Below are 22,807 nucleotides of genomic sequence, written 5' to 3'. Positions count from 1 at the left end.
GAATATAATATATGCTCCAAATTCATGGAAGTTGTAGGGTTTTCAGCCCAAGGAGAATTGCTCTGTAATTCTTCTCTTCAATAAGCTCATTGTTTCCGGTCTTTCCCTTTCTTATTATGTCCTTGCGATGTCTCTGATGGGCCTTTTATCATGGGCATAGTAGCTAGTTTATTTTGTGAATATGCTGAAAAACGAAATCGGTTTATTCTAGGCATAATGCCTTTGAGTTTTCAATTCACATTTACAAATTTTGGTCGGATGGTCCCATTGTCATATATGCTCTAAACGACTTTTTAAAGTTGCCTCATAAAGAAGCGAAAATACTTTGAGTTTTATGTGTCTTTGTGATATTTATCAGATTTCTCATTCATATTCACAAAAATTACTATTTTTGTTTTTAATTAAGTCTTTAGTTTTTTTAACTTTGTCCATCTATAATGTACGAAACTTTAAAAAATTTAACTGATTGTCACATTTTTTTTCTACAAAAGTTCAATAAAACATATTGAAAAAATGTATATATTCTTATCGAACAGTACTTTTTTTTTTGACATAGTGGAAGAACGCTATAAAATTTCATACATATTTCTTTCAAGTATTTGATGGTGATGTTCATAGTTGCTTAAGCATCTGAACTCTGTTACTATGTTCATAGGGGCATAAGATTTGTAAAAGACTTATTACAGATGTTCAAAATTGTGAAACAACTAAAATACCTAAATGACAATCTAATTATGCAACTGTATAAACCTTCACGACTTTAGAGGTATCACATACAACAAGATTATCTGAATCACTCGGGGTGCTGCAAAGCCAATTGACCTACCAGCATTTCAAAAGTTAAAATACCAAAAATACCCTTGAAAAAATAGGGAATGGAGTAGTCAGTAAGTAGACTTACTTTTCTGCTCAAACTAATGTTTAAATGTAGAATGTCCGTATTGTCCCTGGTAGTTTGATCCACTTCAGAGAATCTTGACAAATTCCAAGCTTTCACAGCTTTATCATTTCCCCCTGATATAACATACCTTCCTTTCTCCCCAAACATAGAAAACGCCCTAAAAAATATCACAATTTTTATAAGTGATTTTAATGTATTTGAACATAAAAGTCAAGAACGATTGACTTACACACAAGATACAGCAGCAGTATGCCCTCCACAGGAATAATCCAAACGCAATCTCGTCCGTTGATTTTGATCTTGGGTTTCGGGATTTTGAGATGAAGATTTTCCATTTGACTTTGTTTGACCGGTTTTTCTAGCTTTAGATTTTGCAGCTGTGAATTCTGATTCGATATTTATTACATCAACAACACCATCGCCTCTTGCCACCACACAAATTTTGTCAAGCTTTTCCAACATATCAACTTCAGGAACTGCAATTGCATGGACAAAAGCAGGGTTGAAGCACTGGGCCCCACTACTGCTACTCTCTGGATCAGACTTACCTAAAGGAAGAGAAAATATATATACATATATATATATAGTTAAAACTAATGAGGGCATTAACGTCATTTGCACACATGAATTTAATCATACCCAAGTCCATAACTTTGAATGGTCGTCCTTTGGAGAAGTCCCACATTATAAGCTTTGAATCAAGCCCACCGGTGATTACTGCAAAAGAAACATGTTACAATTTTGGTCCCTGAGTTTGTAAAAAATTTGCAGTTTTGGTCCCAAGATAGTTTCCTTTTGCAATTTTAGTGTTTGTTTTTTAAAAGTGTAATGATTTTGGTCCATGAGAATGTTCAAAATTTGTGTTTTCAAATTTCCTTTTGCAATTTCGGTGCATATAGGGACCAAAATTGCAAAGAGGAAACTGTTTGGGACCAAAACTGAGACTTTTGAACAAACTCAGGTACCAAAAAGGTAATTTACTTTTTGTTAAATAAGTAATATTCACAGATTAAAGGCAATGCAAAAAAAACACACCTTCCCAAGGTCTCCAAGGAAGAAACTGCACACTGCTACATATCTGAAAATAAATTAAGATGACAAGCAAGAAAATTGTGTGTGTGTGTGGGTGGGGGGGGGGGGGGGGGGGGGGGGGGGGGGGAGGGTGATTAAGCAAGACAAAAAATTTAAGGATACACTTTCATGGGCAGCTCTTAATGTCTTATAAAGGCACTTTTGGCGAATGTCAATAATCTGCAAGATGATAATCAATATTAAGAGGAATAAATGCTAGATATAAAGCATATAGAAAAAGAAGATTAAAATAATAAGATCATTAAACCAAAAATGACTATTGTAATTGTTGTTGTGAAGTAGAAAAAAAAAAAATTATAATCTATTAACTAAATAACCAAACCTTTATATCACCACCATCATCTGCAGCTGCTAGAAAAGATGATTTTGAGTTGCATGTGATCTGCATAGAAAGAAGTAGATGCTCAATTATGATGCAAATGATAGCTATAATAACTTATGAGTTTAGATAAAGGTAAAGTGCATGAAATAGCAACATATTTCAATTGATTTGTTTATTATAGCTTTCTGATTTCATTTTTTCTATTACAACATTGTACTTTGAAAACCTACCCAATCAGAAATGGAAGTGGATGCTATAATACACAAATAAATGAAAGTATGTTGCTATTTGTTGAATTTAACCTTTCAGATAAAAGATAAACAGATAATGTAAATCTGGACCTGGTTTATCTCCTCTTTATTGTAATTGAAACTCTCCAATGGCTTCCATGATGTAAGCTGCAAGATGAAGCTCAACATTGTTACCTCTAAAGAATAACCATGGAACAAGTAAGTTCTTTCTTTATGTAAATCAACCAAACAAGTATGGGTGTTAAATAAAACCTAACAACTCAAAATCAATGAATAGTTTAAGGGTAACAAAAGGAGGAAATGTGATAATTATCTGATAAAAATTACCATATGTACATCAAAAACCTTCACTTCATTTTCTGAGGAAATGTATATGATATCCTCATTCCCTGCAATATGAAAAAAATACAAGCAGCCTATAAAACTTTTCTTGAAAAAAGAAAAACATAATATAATCTCCTGCATTTGTGCACCTAAACCAATTTTTTAGTTAATCTGAAGATAGCAACCTAATGCATGTGATCGAGTATGCAAGTTAAACATGTTAACAAACAACTAAAGCACAACATATTCATTTGAAACAACAGAGATAAATTGCTACAATGTATTGAAAACTAAGAACATTAACCTGGTTTGAAGCATAAGGAGGAAATAGGATTTTGTGCAGCATCCATGGTAAACAAAAGATCTTTACATCGCATATCAAACCAGCAAACACACCCATCCTGCATATACCATGATATAATTTCATAGTTAGTACCTTTTGATAAGTCTTCTGACCTCACATACTGTTTTTGAAGTTGAATGTTAATCAAATTGACTCAAAAATCCATTGTTAGGTACTTAGGTTTAAAAAATTTCCTTAAAATCTGAAGCCAAGCCTTGTGAACTCATACGTAATAACTTTGAGTAACCTTAATGTAGTTAACAGGAATTTGTAATATATCAGGAAATTAATAGCATATTTAAGGTTAAATGTTAGTATTCGTAACCTCAAAAGCAACACAACACAAATGCAAGAATTCCTATCAATTTCGTAGTTGAAATAGGTACGAACTAATTAGTGAAGAATTCGTCTCTCTTTTGGAATTAAGTTATTGGCAAGTGTCAATAAACAAAACAGTAAAATGATAACACAACTGAAAGAGGTAAATTAAGAGGTGAGAAAGGGTGCGTACTTCGGATGAAGAAGCGATGAGGCCAGGACGATCGCGGGAAGCAATACAGCAGGTAGCGATGGCTTTATGACCTTTCAGCCGTCTTGCTTGTGGTCTAGTCGTAGGCGTGGCGTTCGTCTCCACACTCGATTCCGCCATTTTTGGTTCTCGCTATTGAACTGAACTTTCGGAGTATTTATCACGTATTTATATTTTACACAATTTCATTTTTGTTAGTTTACCTTTTTTTATATAAATATAAGGGCAAATCGGATAAAAGTAAGTTTGTATAAAAAACTATTTTTGATATTTTTTTTTTCTCAATTAAGTCTTTAACTTTACAATTTTATTCCAAAAGTTTATTTGTTTTGATTTTCTACCATCATCAGAATTTTATGCAATAATTTTCCAAGCATAATGTCATAAAAAGGCTTAAGTTTGGTAGAAAATATCGGTTTTACCCTTCGGTAGATTTTTGGTTCGTTTATACCGTAAATTTGTCATTATTTTTGTTGGTTTTGCCCTTATTACCTGCAATATTTTTTTTGTTGGTTTGTACCGTAAATTTGTCATTTTTTTTTTGCAGGTTTCCAGGTTATTATGAATTGTTTTTTTGCGAAAAAACTCTTAAGTTTACAAATATTTTGTAAAAAAACCTTTAAGATTATAAACAAATAAAATATAAATATATATTCAAATTTTGATAAAACTAAATAGTTTTCTACTGAAACATATTTTAGCTTTACGTACGGTAACTTTTATATTTGTTTGATATAAACTTTTTATATTTAAATTTTTAAAAAGTTACCTAGTTTTAAAAAAATTTGAATATATTTCTTAATTAATACTTCAACTTTTCAGAACAAAATTAAAAGATATTTGTTAGTTAATAATTAATTATGTTAAAATAGTTAATATGAATAATATGGCATCAAGTACATTCAATTAATTTTTTTAAAAGGTAAATAAAAATATTTTATAGGTACATAAAAATATTTTATATGTTTAAAAGATTTGTATTTCAGAAATACTAACATATCATATTTTTTATATGTTTAAATACATAATAAAAATATGATAGTTTATTATTTCTGAAATACAAAGCTTTTAAACATACAAAATATTTTTATTTTTCTTTTAAAAAAATTAATTGAATGTAACTAATGTCATATTATTATTAGCTAACAGATGTTTTTTAATATTGTTTTGAAAAGTTTAAGTATTAATTAATAAATATATTTAAATTTTGATAAAACTAGGTAACTTTTTTAAAATTTAAATATAAAAACTTTATACCGAACAAATATAAAATTTACCGTACATAAAGCTAAAAATATGTTTCAGTAGAAAACTATTTAGTTTTATAAAATTTTGAACATATATTTATATTTTATATGTTTATAATCTTAAGGTTTTTTCGTAAAAAATAATTCATAGTAACCTGGAAACCTGCTATTGCAGGAAAAATGGCAAAATCGACAAAAAAAAATGACAAGTTTGCGGTATAAACGAACCAAAAATCTGTCGAATGGTAAAACCGACATTTTCTGCCAACCTTAAGGTTTTTTATGATATTATCCCTAATTTTCCAAGTTTGCCTAAATGGTTTATTATCGTAAAGTGGTGCAAGCAAAACAAAAAATGTTTAAAAATAGTCATTCGACAACCAATCCAATTTATTACGGAAATTAACAACTTGAACATATTAAGTTTCAACGACATGAATCAACTTTCAACTTATTATGTGGCCCGAGCTTCATATGATCAATATGAACTTGTTTTCCTCAATCGGTGATATATATATATATATATATATATATATATATATATATATATATATATATATATATATATATATATATATATATATATATATATATATATATATATATATATATATCATTCGAGTAAACATAACTATTCATCATGCATTTACCATATTAACATTTAAAATGTGACCACTAGAATCATGTATTGGTTAACGTGGAATCATTTATCAAATCATGTACTTGACTAGTTACTTTCAGAAAGACCGACGTGAAGCAATATAACACCACCTAGTGAATTCACTATGTGTTAATCCTATTTTCTACCTTCATTTCACGGTCTTAAACTCAAATAGATATGTTTTCCGATTTTATATTACATGTTAACGTTTCATAATTGAAATGAAAGAGCAACACATTATTTTTTGTGTATGAATGCATATTCATGAATTTGGCATGCTTAGAATAAAGTTTGTACATTTCAAAGGAAACTACATCGTTGTAACAATCCAAAAGGATGTAATCACATTATCCAAATTCTTGTGAAGGTTTTCAAAAGACAACACACTATTAAGCGAAGAAAAAAATATAGAACATATAAGATTTATGTGGTTCATACTTCACATACGATTAGATAATTATGTTATATTCATAGACAAAGTAGAGAATTTTAATTATTTTGTAATGAAGTTGACAATCAAATTGAGATTCTATGTATAAAGCTAAATATTTGATATGGAACCTAATAGTAAAACCGCCAACTACTTAATTTCAACCATATACTACATTGTTAATAACAATGTAACATCCCAAAAAAAAAAGTTTTTTCATTTAAAACATTTTATAAGGAAACATTCAATACGTTTCCCTTAAAACTTTCAAAATGTAATATCATAGTTACTAAAAGAAAACTATTTAAACCGGTGCGTAAGTCAAAACTCAGGTTTCATAAACTTAAGTAACAAGTAATCAAAACTGAAAAACATTCGGAATGTGAACACCATGGGCAGTCGTGCTTGGTATTTTTCCTTATATGTACCAGAAGGTCGAAGGTCCTGAAAAGGTAAATAAATATCGGGTAAGTTGTAAGCATAAAGATTAGTGGACATACAAATTATTCATCCATTGTATTAATCATATACCTTCACATAACGCATACTTTTTCATAACATTCATATATTATATCATACAGAAGTTTCTAACACATATTGTCGGTACTAACCCTACACTAGCAAACTAGTTCCCCAAAAAAGCTTGTCTCATACACTGCAATACTTGGAACTGATCACTTCCCTCGAAGGGCTTGTCATTATCATCCACACCTTAACTATTCCCCCCCCCCCCCCCCCCCCCCGAAGGGATTGTAATGGTCAATATCTCTAACATTACACATATACATGCATAGTCAACATAGTAAACAAATTAATGTAACTCACTTAAATAACAAGCCGTCTGAACAATATTCCTACCATAAGCTATGATAAACTTCTTTTTTCTCTAAACTCCTACATATAATACAGTAATCTCTACCTAGACCGAATCTCGAATCATTACTTAGTAATACTTATATCATACTTTATTTTCACTTTTACTTTCGTTACAACAATATGTTCATGGATAGATTTACCCTCTTAAACTTATTCTTTCAGGAAGGTTATTACTTATTGTTAAATTCACTCCTTTACCGTTTCAATGATATACAATACACATTATAACGATTTTTTGTTGATTTTGTATAAATTTTAGAAGTAATGGCACATTGCAACAAAATGTTGACCACTCTCTTGATTACTTTGAACAAAACGAGATAAACGATCTAAGACCAAAATCGACCTAGGAAGTTTGTAGATAAAAGCTAGTGGACATTCATAACTTTCCAACTATATAAATTACACCTTCAACAATTTTGAGGGATTTTTTATAATTTCTAGAAATGCGAGGCAGATTCATGATTTATAGAATTAAAGACATTAAGTCAACTTTCACCCTTACCTATTAGGCACTTAATGACAAAACTCTTACTTAATACTTTCAGTAGTTTAAGAGCTCATAAATAATACATCACTATGTGTATCAAGGGTGGTTTAATGGATTAAGAACATGGCTTACAGAGGCTTAACAATACAAGGATTTTACTTAAAATCATAGCTTTCAATACTAGGGTGTGGGGTTAAGCTTTCAACTTAACCTCTTAAGACTAGAACTCCATCATAAGGCTAAATCAATGAATTCTTTTTACATCCACCACATTGTGGTGCTTTACGATGGTTACATGGTGGTGGTTTGAGGGTAAGAACTCCTACATCAAATGTAGATTGCTGAAATAAAGAGGAAAATGGACTTCATGGCTTAATTACTCAACTTTTTTAAAGCTAGAAACGGTAAGACAACAACTACCCCTCTGTGGAACCCTTTGTGTTGGTGTCATGTTGGTTCGCTGGCAGCGATGGTTGTCGGCGGTGGTGAATTATGGTAGTGACTAGTGTTTTTGATGGTAGCAAGTAAAGAAGAAGAAAAAGAAAAGAACTTACTTAAGGTTAGAACGCTTGATCACCACAACCCCCCCCCCCCCCCCAACCCTCTTATCTCCCCCTTTTCGGCATAGCTCACGCGGCACCTCTTTTTCTGGTGACCCTCTTCTCTCGCCTCTTTCTTTCTCTCTCATTCTTGTGATGCATCGAACTCTAAAAAAAAGAGGGGGGGTAGGGGGGTTAAAAGGATGTTTACGGTTAGGGCATCCATAATGCATGAAACTTATTAGAGTTTAACGGATTGACACATCATCATTATACTCTTCATATAACTCTACCAAAAATTTTCTACAATGCATTAAACTCTTCAATTAAATATATTTGTAAACTCTAATTTATTACAAATTTGATAATTGAAATATTTCTTTTTTTCTCATTGAAAAATTCAATAGTCATTGAACTTCATATCCATTGAGTGTCAATTAGACATGTAATGTCATTCAACTCTTTTATTGAAATGCATTCGAGATGTTTTTAGCCGGTATATATACGTTAGTTTTGTGTCTTGGGTAGCTAGTAGAATCGTCTCATCTTTACTTTTCTCTTGCCACGTCGGAATAACGCCATTGGGCGTACATCTATAAATATTATTAAATCCAGTTAAATTAAATACTTTATTTTTATAAAATACAGTTAGTGGTAAAATAAAATAATTTGATTTATAACAAATGACATAAAATTTAATGTAAATTTTCTGTAAAATAAAATACTTTAATTTATAAAATAATAGTATTTATCAAATTTACGTTACTTAACACATTACAATATTTTGGTAAGCTTTTAAATCAAGTTTCTTTATCGTTATTAATTTATTAATTAAAATTAATTCCGATCCACGCACTGCTTTGTTTATTTAAAAGAATTGACCAATAGTTTTAAATCATGATATGTTTTCTATGATAATTTTTAGTAAAAAAATAGAACTTTTTGGATGAATGGAGTATCGTCTAAGACATAAGAGAAGAAATTAGTATGGACTTAAATTAAATTTGTTTCACAATTATAATGATAATAACTATGTAAACAAAGTAATAAACTATTTAATATAAAAAAAATAAAATATATAATAAATTTTCAATATTTTGGGTTAATTTATAGTTTAATTTTATTATTTTTTGAACACAAAATTTCTATTATTCTATATTTTGCTTAATTTATGAAATAATCTTTATTTTTTCAATAGAAAATAACAAATTATCATATAAAATTAGATAATTTAGATTTTTTTGTTAAAAAATAAATATCAAGATTAAAACATATAGTCATAAACTAATCTAAAATATTGATTTATATAATAGTTAAAATTTAATATTTTTTTTTTGTGGCAAATTAGAAAAAAAAAAATGGCAAAAAAAACACTTCAACAACTAGGAGTTGTACATTACGCATTAAATATTGTACACTTAACAGGTCATTGTCAGGTATGCCGATGGGACGAACAAACCCCATCTGCAAGACTGCAACTGTAACAGCATTCCTTCAAATTCCCGCAAAATTTTTAAACCTTCACACCATGAAAATCACCTTTCTTTTGCTTCAAAATCTCAATTCTACAAAGACACCAACATCCCACCCTCCATACCAGCAACCCTTCCTTTTCACTAATCCTGAAATGGCGCACCAACCTCACATATCCTACCCTATTCCGCTCATCCGAATTCCATATATAGAAAAGGAAGAACAAATGAAGGAACCAAGTCGAGTCAATTTCGCAGCATTTGCGAGATAAAACCCAATCCAATTGGGGTTTACAGCGAAGCGAAATGATGCACCCGGAGATGCCGATTTGCAACACCTGTGGCGAACAAGTTGGGTTTGTTTCTAATGGGAGTGGAGTGTTTGTCGGCTGCCATGAGTGTAATTTCCCGATCTGTAAAGCTTGTTTGGATTATGAGATCAAGGAAGGGCATAATGCTTGCATACAATGTGGTACCCCTTATGATGGTATTAGTTCTAAAAACCCTTTCTTCGGATTTTTTTCGCTTTTGATTCGCATATGAACTTGAAATTGGGAATTTCCTTTAATGTTACTTCATAACTAAACCAACTTGTATCTTCCGATTATACAGGAAGCTTAACAAATGTTGCAGAAAAGGAGCCTGTCACCCACACTACCATGGCTGGTCACCTTAATCACAGTCAGGTATAACTACAAGTCATAAACATGGCGATTTTAACCATTTTTACCAAAAGTTATATAATTTGAATACAATTCACATTAAATTTTCCATATTATTTGGTGAAGGATGCTGGACTTCATGCAAGAAATATAAGCACTGTATCAACAGTGGATAGTGGTGAGTCACATTGAATTTTGAGTCATTCAGAAATTTCGGAGCTTCAATTTTATAATCAAATAATCTTTCTTTGTTTTTCTTTTTCTTTTTTCATGAAGAAATGATTGATGAAGATGGGAACCCAATCTGGAAGAACAGGGTCGAAAGTTGGAAGGATAAAAAGAACAAGAAAAAAAAGAGTGTCGCTAAAGTTGCTAAAGAAGTTCAAATTCCTGTAGACCAACAGATGGGTGAAAAGCAGGGGTAAGTACTAAGTACTAAGTACATGACATTTTAGTTCCTTTTTAATTTTTTAGTAAAATCAAAATTATAATTAAAAGTTGCAACTTGACAACTTCTAATATGGTTTAATTAATGAGAACTAATAATTGTTTCTTACAGGTCAACAGAGGCGAATACAATGCAACCACTTTCACAAATAGTTCCAATTCCAAAGAGCCAAATCACACCTTATAGAGTTGTGATTATAGTGCGATTGATCATTTTGGGACTTTTCTTTCATTACAGAATAACAAACCCAGTTGAAAGTTCTTATGGTTTATGGCTAACTTCTGTTATTTGTGAGATTTGGTTTGCTATTTCTTGGGTCTTGGATCAATTCCCCAAATGGTGTCCCATCAATAGAATCACTTTCACCGATGAACTATCCGCAAGGTATTAAAAAAAAAACATTTAACTAAAAAATTGGAATAGAAACTAAAAACTAAAAACTAAAAACTAAAAACTAAAATACATTCCATATGTATCTATCTATCATAGGTATGAAAGAGAAGGTGAGCCTTCGGAACTTGCGGCTGTTGACTTCTTTGTGAGCACAGTTGACCCTTTGAAAGAGCCTCCTCTAATCACAGCCAATACTGTACTTTCAATCCTAGCCGTTGATTACCCCGTTGATAAAGTCTCATGTTATGTCTCGGATGATGGTGCTGCGATGCTTTCGTTTGAATCGCTTGTTGAAACCGCGGAGTTTGCAAGGAAGTGGGTCCCGTTTTGTAAACGGTTTTCAATTGAACCACGTGCACCTGAATTTTACTTCTCGCAAAAGATCGATTACTTGAAAGATAAAATCCAACCTTCGTTTGTAAAGGAACGTAGAGCGATGAAAGTAAGTTTCAAAAAATTGTATATTATTAGGTTAAAATTTGTCGGTATGTTGCTATTATGAGTAAAAATTAAAGTGAATTGTTTGTATGTTTTGTAGCGGGATTATGAGGAGTATAAAGTGAGGGTAAATGCTTTAGTGGCTAAAGCTCAGAAAACCCCGGAAGAAGGATGGACCATGCAAGATGGAACACCGTGGCCGGGAAATAACACACGCGATCACCCCGGCATGATTCAGGTGCAAAAGACGTTTTTTCCCTTCTGGTCCTGATTATTGAAAATAATCCTAGAAAGTTCATCGTGTTCTGTGTAACAGATGCAAAGTGAGGTTTAGGTTCATTGAACCTGGACATCAACTTTATGTTAGCTGTGGGACCGGTTGGTTATAGGAGTGGTGTTTACTTTTCCTTTTTAAGTTACACATTTTGAATTTGTCATAAAAAAACATGTTTGATTACGTGTCGCTAGATAACCATCATTTTCCGTATTTTCAGGTTTTCCTAGGACACAGTGGGGCCCGCGACATTGAAGGAAATGAGCTTCCTCGACTAGTTTATGTATCTAGAGAGAAGAGGCCCGGATATCAACACCACAAAAAGGCCGGTGCTGAAAATGCTCTGGTAAATCCTAAATTACATCGTCACACAGTGTTGTGTGGATAAATGATGTTCGAAAAATATTTGATAAAAAGATGTCACAAAGTGTTTGTTAGGCTTATTGACTTAATCGTGAAAGTGTTCTTTACCTGACTTTCTGTATTAAGTCGTTCTTTCTGTATTAAGTAAAAATAAACAGACCAATGACATAAATTTGAATACTATGTTTTTTTTTTCAGGTTAGGGTTTCTGCGGTTCTCACGAATGCACCCTATATTCTTAATTTGGATTGTGATCACTATGTAAACAATAGCAAGGCAGTTCGAGAGGCGATGTGTTTCTTGATGGACCCACTAGTTGGTCGTGATGTTTGCTATATACAATTCCCTCAAAGGTTTGATGGTATTGACCGAAGTGATAGATACGCCAATCGAAACACGGTTTTCTTTGATGTAAGCCTCATAATGATTGAGAAATTGTTACCAAATAAATCATGTTTTAAAATAATGAAATTGTGGCATTCTTTTTGTTAATTTTAGGTTAATATGAAAGGATTAGATGGCATTCAAGGGCCGGTTTATGTGGGAACGGGTTGTGTGTTCTATAGGCAAGCTTTATATGGTTATGGACCTCAATCTCTACCCGCATTATCAAAGCCTTCTTCTTCATCTTCGTGGTGTTGTTGTGGACCCAAGAAGCCTAAGAAAGATCTAGAAGAGTTTCAACGTGATTCTAGAAGAGACGATTTAAATGCTGCCATTTTTAACCTTAAGGAGATTGAAAGTAAGACATATTTATTTTCTTTCTGCAGTAAAAAAGGAGGAACACTCATACATAGCTCATATACAGATTGAAACAACACCTGAGTGAATGTGATGTTTTTGCAGGTTATGATGATTATGAGAGGTCATTACTCATATCTCAAATGAGCTTTGAGAAAACTTTTGGCATGTCATCTGTGTTTATAGAATCAACTTTAATGGAAAATGGAGGATTAGCCGAATCTGCAAACCCAGCCACCATGATCAACGAAGCAATTCATGTCATTAGTTGTGGGTATGAAGAGAAAACCGCATGGGGCAAAGAGGTAAATAACTAAAAACAGTTCTACTTTCACCATTTTATCAACTTACCCAATTAAATGATGAAAACTTTTTGCAATATGAACAGATTGGATGGATATATGGATCAGTTACAGAAGATATCTTGACAGGATTCAAGATGCATTGTAGAGGATGGAGATCGATATATTGTATGCCAGTAAGACCTGCATTCAAAGGATCAGCTCCGATCAATTTGTCCGATCGTTTGCACCAGGTTTTGCGATGGGCGCTTGGATCCGTCGAAATCTTCTTAAGCAGACATTGTCCGTTGTGGTACGGATGGGGCGGCGGACGCCTGAAATTGCTTCAAAGACTCGCGTATATAAACACCATCGTCTACCCCTTCACCTCTCTCCCTCTAGTTGCATACTGTACGTTGCCGGCAATCTGCCTTCTCACCGGAAAATTCATCATACCAACGGTAATCAGTAATAACCAATTTCATAGATCACGAAATTTAAACATCACATCAATAGCTAATAGTAGTTGCATTTGTTGTTTGATTTCAGCTTTCGAATCTGGCAGCAGTTTGGTTTCTCGGCCTCTTCTTATCGATCATTACAACCAGTGTATTGGAAATCCGATGGAGCGGCGTTAGTATCGAAGAGCTCTGGCGTAACGAGCAGTTTTGGGTGATCGGTGGTGTCTCCGCCCATCTGTTCGCCGTTTTCCAGGGATTCCTGAAAATGTTGGCGGGAGTGGATACGAACTTCACCGTGACCAGCAAATCCGCAGACGATCTGGAGTTCGGCGAGCTTTATATGATAAAATGGACGACGGTTTTGATCCCTCCGACGACGCTTCTGGTTGTGAATTTGGTCGGAGTGGTGGCGGGATTTTCCGATGCGCTTAACAAAGGGTATGAGGCGTGGGGCCCGCTGTTTGGGAAGGTGTTCTTTGCGTTTTGGGTGATTCTTCATTTGTATCCGTTTTTGAAAGGGCTGATGGGAAGGCAAAACAGGACTCCGACGATTGTGATTTTGTGGTCGGTGTTGTTGGCGTCGGTGTTCTCGCTTGTTTGGGTGAAGATCGATCCGTTTGTTAGTAAAGGAGATTCGAGTCTTACTCAAGGATGCATTGAGATTGATTGTTGATTGTTGGGTTTAAATTGTAATTTTTGAAATTTAGATCTTTTTGGTTCGAATGAGTGCTGTGTATGTTTGTTTGGAGAAAATGTAATTGATGGGAAAACTTTAATGGAATATAAGAATTTCATTACAAGATTATACATACATGATACTTGTGAAAATTCTTTATTAATTCGTTAAAAGGTTATGTTTGTGTGACATTTTTTTAGATAAATATTATTTTGTTGGGGTTTATAAGGTCAAAGGCAATTGAGAATGCTTATATTAAAAAAAACAATGAAGACAATAATTAACGTGGTCCATAAGATCGGGATAATCGTGTTACCTCGTGAGGTTTAATAGTAGAAACTATATCTAGGGTTGTAAACGAATCGACTGTTCGGCGAACCGTTTGGCGGGAAGTTCGTTTATGTTTGTTTATTTAATAAATGAACGAAAACATAAATTATTATTCGTTTAGTTAAACGAACAGGTGTGAATAATGATCTCGTTTGTTCATTTATGTTCGTGAATGTTTGTTTATATTGTTTGTTTACATTCATTTATATTCGTTCATTTAAATTTATTTATGTTTATATATGTTCAATTGCTTATATTACATTACTATATTATATGTTCGTTTTATGTTCATATATGTTCTATTGTGTTTGTTTATCTTTGTTTATTTATATTCATCCTTTTATGTTAATTTAGTATGTTTATGAACATAAACAAATATGAACAAAGTAATTTGTTAAAAGAACGAACATGAACAAGAAAATTTGTTTGTTTATCTATTTATGTTCGTTCATCTGTTTAACTAACTTAAACGAACGAACATGAACAAGTCATTGTTCGTGTTCGTTCGGTTCCTTTACAACCGTAATTGTTCGTGTTGGTTCGATTCATTTACAGCTCTAACAATATTTATATACACTAATAAATAGGGTTAACAAATATGCGATACTGAAAAACATAAATCTCAGATTGTCTGAAAAACTTATTTTTCACCTAAAGGATACCACAAAGAAACCTTTGGAATCTCAATCTATGGCTTATATCTTTGTCTTCTCTCTCAATCTATGGTCTACAATATTTGATGTATAATATGTAGGGTTGTTGACGAACCGAACAAACATGAACAATGACTTATTCATATTCATTCGTTTAACTTAGCCGAACAAACGAAGAAATACGAACGAATAAATGAAAGAGTTTTCTGGTTCATGTTCGTTTGTTTAACAAATATCATGTTCATGTTCATCCATTTATATTCGTAGCATTCTAAACAAATATACATGAACGAACATAAACGAACAAAGATAAACAAACATAATTGAACATACATGAACATAAACAAACATTTAATATATGAATGTAATTAAAAAAAAACAATTGAACATATATTAATATAAATAAACTTAAACGAACAACATAAATAAATGTTCACGATTTAAGAAGCAATCAGATTCCACGATTTAACATGAATTGGTAAAAACTTTGCCAAATGAGAAACATGACTATTTTTTAGTTTACACCTTTAATTTAATCCAATTGCTTTAATTGTGGAACGAATGATTAAGTTACTCTTTTATAATGTAAGAATAAAAGAAATGTAGGTAACAAAAATAAAGTTCTCAGTTTATAATTATGTTTGTTGATGATTAAAAAGGTTAATATATTTCTTCCAATAAGCAATAACAATTAAAATCAACTCCTTCGTTTGGTAGAAATGTTATGGGTATATATGTAATTTTACTACAGTTCTCTTCCTTCGCATATACTCTTTGCAAACCTTAAAATCACTCATCTTCAAATCACTAGTTCACTACACTCGAGAAAAAGAATCCAACAATGAGAGCTTCCACAACCACCATCACCTTCCTCCTCGTCCTCCTCCTAATCCTATACCCCACAGCCACCGTCCCCACTCCGCCACCAGCCACCACAGACACCGTTCCAGCTCAATCTCCATCGTCTTCTTCCACTTCCGCCACCCTTGACCCACAACAACTAAGAGCCCTTCAATTCCTCCACATCCCAACCACCCACGGTTTCTGCTCTCAATTCTCCTGCGACACCGCCACCCCATTCCGCCACCTCCTCTCCCTCCGCCTCACCAGCTGCTCCTCCGACTTCCACCTCTCCACCACCCTCCTCTCCTCGCTATCCACCCTCACCTCCCTCACTTTCCTCAACTGTCACATCCCAGTCGTCCACTTCCCCACCTCTCTCTCCACTAACCTCCATTCTTTCACCTCCATCAACTCCCTCCAACGCCTAACTGGCGTCTTTCTCAGCCGCTTCCACAACCTCACCCATCTATACATCTCCGGAGACCCCATCAAAGCCTCCGGTATCCACATTATCACCTCCAACATGAAATCTTTAAACTCTATAATACTCTCCAACACACATCTCATTGGATATCTCCCAAAAGATTGGAATCCAAATCTAACCTACATCGACTTCTCCAAAAACAAACTCAAAGGCGCAATACCCACATCATTAACTCTCCTGAAAAACCTTAAAGTCTTAAACTTTTCATCAAATAATCTCATTGGAGTTATACCAAATTCATTCGGTGGCTTAATTTCCCTTCAAAATGTTTCTTTATCATCGAACTCGATATCTGGTCCCATACCCGGATCCATGTCCTCCATACCCGGGTTAGTTCATTTAGATCTGAGTTCGAATCAACTCAATGGAGCGATCCCTGAGTTCATCTCAGAAATGAAGGAACTAAAGTATTTGAATCTTGAAAACAATCATTTCCATGGAGTTTTGCCGTTTGATACATCGTTTATCAAGAGATTAGATGTGTTCAAGATTGGTGGAAATGATGATTTGTGTTACAATCATTCAACTATTTCGGCGGAAATGAATCTTGGGATTGCTACTTGTGATAAACATGGAATGCCCATTTTGCCCCCACCGGCGTTCAAAGAGCCGTCGTCATCGGTGAGTGATTTAGTCCGTGGTGGTGGTGATGAGGGTGATGGCGGCGATGATGATACAGAAAAGAAGAATCAAGTGCATGTTAATAGGGGGCCAAGCAAGGTGCTTCTTGGTGTAGCAATTGGGCTTTCGGCCATGGTTTTCCTTTTAATTTTCTTGATTTTGTTATTTAAGTGTTAGATTCATTTTTAGATTTTGGAGCACATTTGTTTTGTTCAATTTGCAATTGGAGCTCCAAATCGTTATATATATATATATATATATATATATATATATATATATATATATATATATATATATATATATATATATATATATATATATATATATATATATTATGTTAATGTAGTTTAATGAAAGGTAAATTGTAATTTTTCAATTGATTTTAATTAATCAAACGTACTTTCAGTCAATTTCTATTTAATAATGTATTTTCTATAAGAGACATTTAAAAACATATTTTACAAGTTTATTAAAGAAATTTTGTCTTTAAAATAAAAAATTAACTTACAAGTTTCATGTATGTATCAACATTATAATGGTATAAATTTTTTTGTGTCCACAATGGTGAGTTCAATGGAAGTGTTGAATGACATGACAAGTTTATATAATGAAACTCTATTGTTGATCGATGTGGAGTTCATTGGTCATTGAACTCTTCAATAAGAAAAAAAAAATAATTTTTAAATATCTATTATAAATTACATTTTGTATCAGTATATTGAACTTTGTGGAATTCAATGTATTGCAGAAAAATAAATGATAAAGTGGTATGGTAAAGAAAGATAATGTGATAATTCATTGAACTTTATAGAGTATCCATTAAAGAATAAGAATTTAATGTATTGTGGATGCCCTAAATAGGTATAAGATTATATGCCACCAATGGTGAGTTCGAATTCAATTGCAATTTGATGGTAATATAAACGATGATTTCATGTGTGTGTGAACATTACATAATGACAATCATCTATGGTGACATGTTTTATTTGATATATAGTTTAAACAAAGTATTTATTGATATATTTTAATAAATATATCAAACAATTAGATTTAATTAATTAAAATCATAGTGAATATTATACGATAAGTGACAACTGAGAGAAGATTAAGCAACAGTTAGAACCTCATCAAAAGTATAATACAATTCAAAAACGTTGTATTCCTATAACACAAATAACGTGAATTGCTTTAGTAAAATACCGTAACTAATTTTAAAAACAGGGTTTTGATATCTTTAAATTTTAAATTATTTAGACTTTCTATTTTAATCAATAAAGTCTATTTAATTATAGCCTTTAAGTTTGGCTTTTTATCTATTTATATTGAGAACTACCGGCAAAACCGGTTACCAAACATTGGAATGGATGATTATGTTAACACGGACGTTAGTCGTTACATGTACAATGAAAAGTATAGAATTTGAATAGATATGTAGTTAAAGAGTTTGTTGTGCGTCTATAGAAATTCAATAATCAGTTTATAAAAATAAATGGTTAGCTTGAAACAATATTATTTTCCAATATTCTTTTTTATTAATTAGTTCGTCTACCAATTAAATATTTTTATGAATTAACATATTCAACTGGAGATTAATTTTTTTTAATTTTATTGGGTGAGTGGGAAACAGAGTGATGTTGTGTGGTTGATGGAATTATGGTCTTCATCATTACTTTAAATGCTTTTTAATCGTCTTTTTCTTATAGTATACTCTACTTTGCTGTAAAAAGATCGAAAATATATTGTTTATTTTACAAAGGATTTACTTTTATATTTTTATCATAACATACATAGATATAAAGATGTTTGCGTACTGTTTTAAATTTTAAACTTTTATCATCACTAGTTACATAGTATCCGTGATTAATATCAACGTATATATAACATCAACATAGTGATGCAACTCTATACAAAGAGCGTATATGAACTCCAACATTAGTTCTAATGATCCTCATCATCTAAGAATTCATACAAATTTCCATATGCGAAAAAGACTTATTACAATTTGCAAGGCAAGTGTCATAAACTCTAAAACCTAGTTCTTATATTAGAGAAGCTGCAAAAATTATCCTTGTGGTTTGTATTTTTCTTTGGTTAAAGATCAAAAAATAGTTTCAACTTGCAAAAAATTGTCCTTATTTTAGGGCTTCAGTATGGAATTGGTCTCTAAAATTGATTGTCATTAACCACCCTTCGTTTTTTACACCCCATGTGCCCAACAAGGGATGGTACCAAATTGCAATATATGGTTATTATTTAAGCAAACTTTCTTCCACAACAACTATTTTATGAAGTTCTCATAAAACAACGATGATGTTTTTGTTTCTGTGGAAATGTAGTTGTGGTGTGCACATCGTGGACCGTTGGTGATTTTATATCATCAATATTATTTAAGTGTAATAGAATTAAATTTGTTGATCAAAGTGATCTTGTTAAATATTGAACAAGTTAGGATGATGTAGGAGTGTACATTTGTTCAAATTTTTTAAGATTCAAAGTACATTGTTATTTAAGGACGAAGCCTCTAAATGAACAGGTGTCCGGGGGCAGCCCCCTGGGAGCTGGGTCCCTAATATCCGTTTAATGACAGGTTTGCTAGGTTTTTATGATATTTTGTAACTGGCTAGTAACAGTTTTCAGACATGATTGATATAGTCGTTTTTTGTTCATTTTTCTGGTACATCTTGAAGAACATTTATATATATACATTCTCAGATTTCGTTCTCTGAATTTCATCTAATTGAGTGTTCGATCTGTACCATCGAAATACTTCAATTTGATAATGAATCACGACTTTCAGAAAATCCAAGCAATCTGTTCTTTCCCTATTTCTAACATGGACTTCATTGAATTCAGGGAGGAGATACAAGTTCAATCAATTCATTTATCAATCAAATATGACGATACATTTACAATCACTTCATCTATCAATCAAATCTATTACTTTCAAATTATCTCCCTAATTATGTTTTGCCATTACGGAAAGGATTCAAAATGTGTCTTCATGGGATAGTTTGGCCCACCAATATGATCTCGTACTAAGGCTATTATACTTGGTCTACGAACATCAAAACTCTGAAGTTATCGATAAAGGATTTGGAGGTTGATGTTAAAAATATGGAACTTTACTTGCTAGTTGGATTTTCTTTTATCTTGTTTTTTTCTAACATGGAATTATGGTTAAATATCGTATAATTGTCGATTTGTATAGTTTCTATTACTTTCATGGATTTTCTTTCGTTGGTTTGGTGTTATGATAGTGATGAGGTTTTTTTGATATACTTATTTTGATGAATTAACCTATATGCATTGTTCATGTCAATCTATTATGGTTATACCACAATATTATAGAAATGGAAATTTTGGTAATGTTTTAGACATATTTTTAATATATATTAAAACAGAAACCTTATTACATCTTCTTAAATAATCTAGGCCATTGATGATATTTTAATCCTATGTTTTTCATCCTTAGATTAAATTGCTGACATCATCTTTTCCAAATAGAATGTATTTAATTCCAATAAAAGTTTCTCATATTTCAAATCTTGAATTTCCGGTTATAAATGTTTTAATATTGTCAACTTTAAAAACATATTGCTAAAAATCATTTCTGTTAAGGCATTAAATATTAACCTTTAATATAAATCCGTTTATATTAGTAAACTATTAATATAAAATCCATTTTTATTAGCCAACTATTAATACCAAAAAATCATATTCAAATTATCACATACATATATGGTTCATCTTTGAATCTGTGACTCATTTATTTTCAATTGTTGTTTTTCTTCAAACCTTCTCCTACAACATCATTCTTATTGCTTATAACTTCCATCATCATTCTCTGCTTCAAACATTTGTTGTTGTGCACTAGAAGGTTAATACATCTTTTCGCTTTTTATATTTTTTCTCGACTATTTTTTTTGTTGTTGTATCAAATATATGTATTCATATATTTCGATTCTCTTTGTCACAAATTACATGAAATCGGTTAGCTACTTTTCTGAAACTTTTAACAGGAAAAGATATGACGTACCCTTAATCCAGAAAAAAAAAATAATGTACTTCGATGGAAACCAGTTAAAACACATTATAATAAAGTACTTTGATGGAATGACAAATGCACCCCTACCCATTTTCCTATTCATGGTAATCAATTTTTTTTTATGTATTTGCTTAGCATGATACTTCCATTTTTTATCCGAAGGGTAAATCATTAATTTAGTATGTATAATGTTCATCAGAAGGGTAATTATTAATTTAATTTAAACATAGATCAAAATCGTGTAAATCATTAATTTAGTATGTATAATGTTCATCAGAAGGGTAATTATTAATTTAATTTAAACATAGATCAAAATCGTGAGCTGCTACTATTTTTGTTTGTTTGATTATCTCAACCTGGTTACTGTTTTTTATTGTATATAATATCTTAAATTGTTGGTTGAATTATAGGGATTGCAATCTTGATATAGAACTCAAATAATTTGTTAAGATAAATATAAGGTGATATTGAATGGAAAATGGAGGATAAGGGTATAATAGGAATAAAGAGATATCATATGCTAGCTAGTATGCCCTCCTGGGTCTGCAGTCTATCCAATCTGCCCTGTGTATGTTGGTCTAAGCACAAAGCATGACCACGTTAACCCCAACCCCCAATCAAACAAACATGCGCACATAGATATCATATGCTAGCTAGCATGTACAGATAGTCATATAAATCTAACAGGTCACTTGTGACATCCCCAAAATCACGGCCAGAAAAGACCGATTTTGTTTATGCTTTATAAAAATCAGAGTACTTCATTTTATAAAAAGGTTGCGGAATTTGTTCCCAGAAAAACATGGTAAATACGTTATTAAAACATTTTCGAAGAAACGTATTTATTTCATTTTAAAACGTTTGGGATGTCATCGTTAATACAGGAACATAAGCATAAACAAAACTTACAATTATTCACACTAGTGGTCTAAATCTCTTTAAATCTCTCAGTGTAATGTCACTTCATATCAACACCTGTGATATAAATAAACTGAGTGGGTCAGGTTAGGAAACCTGGTGAGCACATAGGGATTTCAATCCCACAATGTTATACCATATATATAGTTTAAAATTCACAAAATATACAATTTCACCATACATATATATATAAACAACTCTTATCCCACCCCGTCGATCCTCGCAACGAGGCTATCCATACTCTCGGACCTAAGATTAGTCGTTTTACCTACTCCATACTCTCGGATCAGAAATGAACGAATTTACCAAATCCATACTCCCGGACTAGGGACGAATGACTAATCCATACTCTCGGATTAAAGATGAATGATTATGCCTAATCCATACTCTCGGATTAGGGACAATAGCTAATCCATACTCTCGGATTAACGAATGATTATGCCTAATCCATATTCTTGGACTAGGGACAATGACTATGTCTAATCCATACTCCCGGATAAGTGACATATACTAACTTCTATTCTCTGAGTTTAACTCACTTGTACTCGTAAGAATATACTACCCAATATTCCTCATATTTAATTTAGGTCTACTCTTTATCCTAAATTATCAAATATAATCAGGTATGTTCTTTAACACGAATTTCAAGCAACATCAATTAACTCGCACATAAACATATAATTAATATTTAAATCAATA

General features: G+C 32.1%; 2 protein-coding genes and 1 pseudogene across 2 annotated transcripts; 2 read left to right on the top strand and 1 right to left on the bottom strand.

The window, feature by feature from the left end:
- Positions 1 to 553: 553 nt before the first annotated feature.
- On the bottom strand, positions 554 to 3,917 carry LOC145003750 (Transducin/WD40 repeat-like superfamily protein). Its single transcript, XM_078962656.1, has 11 exons — positions 3,745 to 3,917; positions 3,195 to 3,291; positions 2,894 to 2,955; positions 2,657 to 2,713; positions 2,316 to 2,375; positions 2,096 to 2,152; positions 1,937 to 1,979; positions 1,541 to 1,618; positions 1,131 to 1,449; positions 902 to 1,058; positions 554 to 822 (listed from the first exon to the last, which is right to left on the bottom strand). Exons 1-11 carry the CDS (start codon positions 3,880 to 3,882, stop codon positions 733 to 735), a joined length of 1,158 nt encoding a protein of 385 aa, XP_078818782.1. The 5' UTR covers positions 3,883 to 3,917; the 3' UTR covers positions 554 to 732.
- Positions 3,918 to 9,527: 5,610 nt separating this feature from the next.
- Positions 9,528 to 14,349, top strand: IRX1 (cellulose synthase family protein). Its single transcript, XM_078963746.1, has 13 exons — positions 9,528 to 9,964; positions 10,090 to 10,163; positions 10,266 to 10,317; positions 10,416 to 10,560; positions 10,699 to 10,971; positions 11,077 to 11,422; positions 11,519 to 11,656; positions 11,913 to 12,038; positions 12,254 to 12,466; positions 12,554 to 12,797; positions 12,902 to 13,101; positions 13,185 to 13,538; positions 13,627 to 14,349. The coding sequence occupies exons 1-13, from the start codon at positions 9,784 to 9,786 to the stop codon at positions 14,209 to 14,211; spliced, it is 2,931 nt and encodes a 976-aa protein (XP_078819872.1). The 5' UTR covers positions 9,528 to 9,783; the 3' UTR covers positions 14,212 to 14,349.
- Positions 14,350 to 15,987: 1,638 nt separating this feature from the next.
- On the top strand, positions 15,988 to 17,367 carry LOC145003984 (receptor-like protein 51 pseudogene; annotated as a pseudogene).
- Positions 17,368 to 22,807: the final 5,440 nt, after the last annotated feature.

Source organism: Lactuca saligna, chromosome 7 (assembly GCF_052625555.1).
Source record: "Lactuca saligna cultivar CGN05327 chromosome 7, ASM5262555v1, whole genome shotgun sequence".
Classification (NCBI taxonomy): domain Eukaryota; kingdom Viridiplantae; phylum Streptophyta; class Magnoliopsida; order Asterales; family Asteraceae; genus Lactuca; species Lactuca saligna.
Note: the sequence above shows the minus strand (reverse complement) of the source record. Positions and strands in the feature narration are given on the sequence as shown.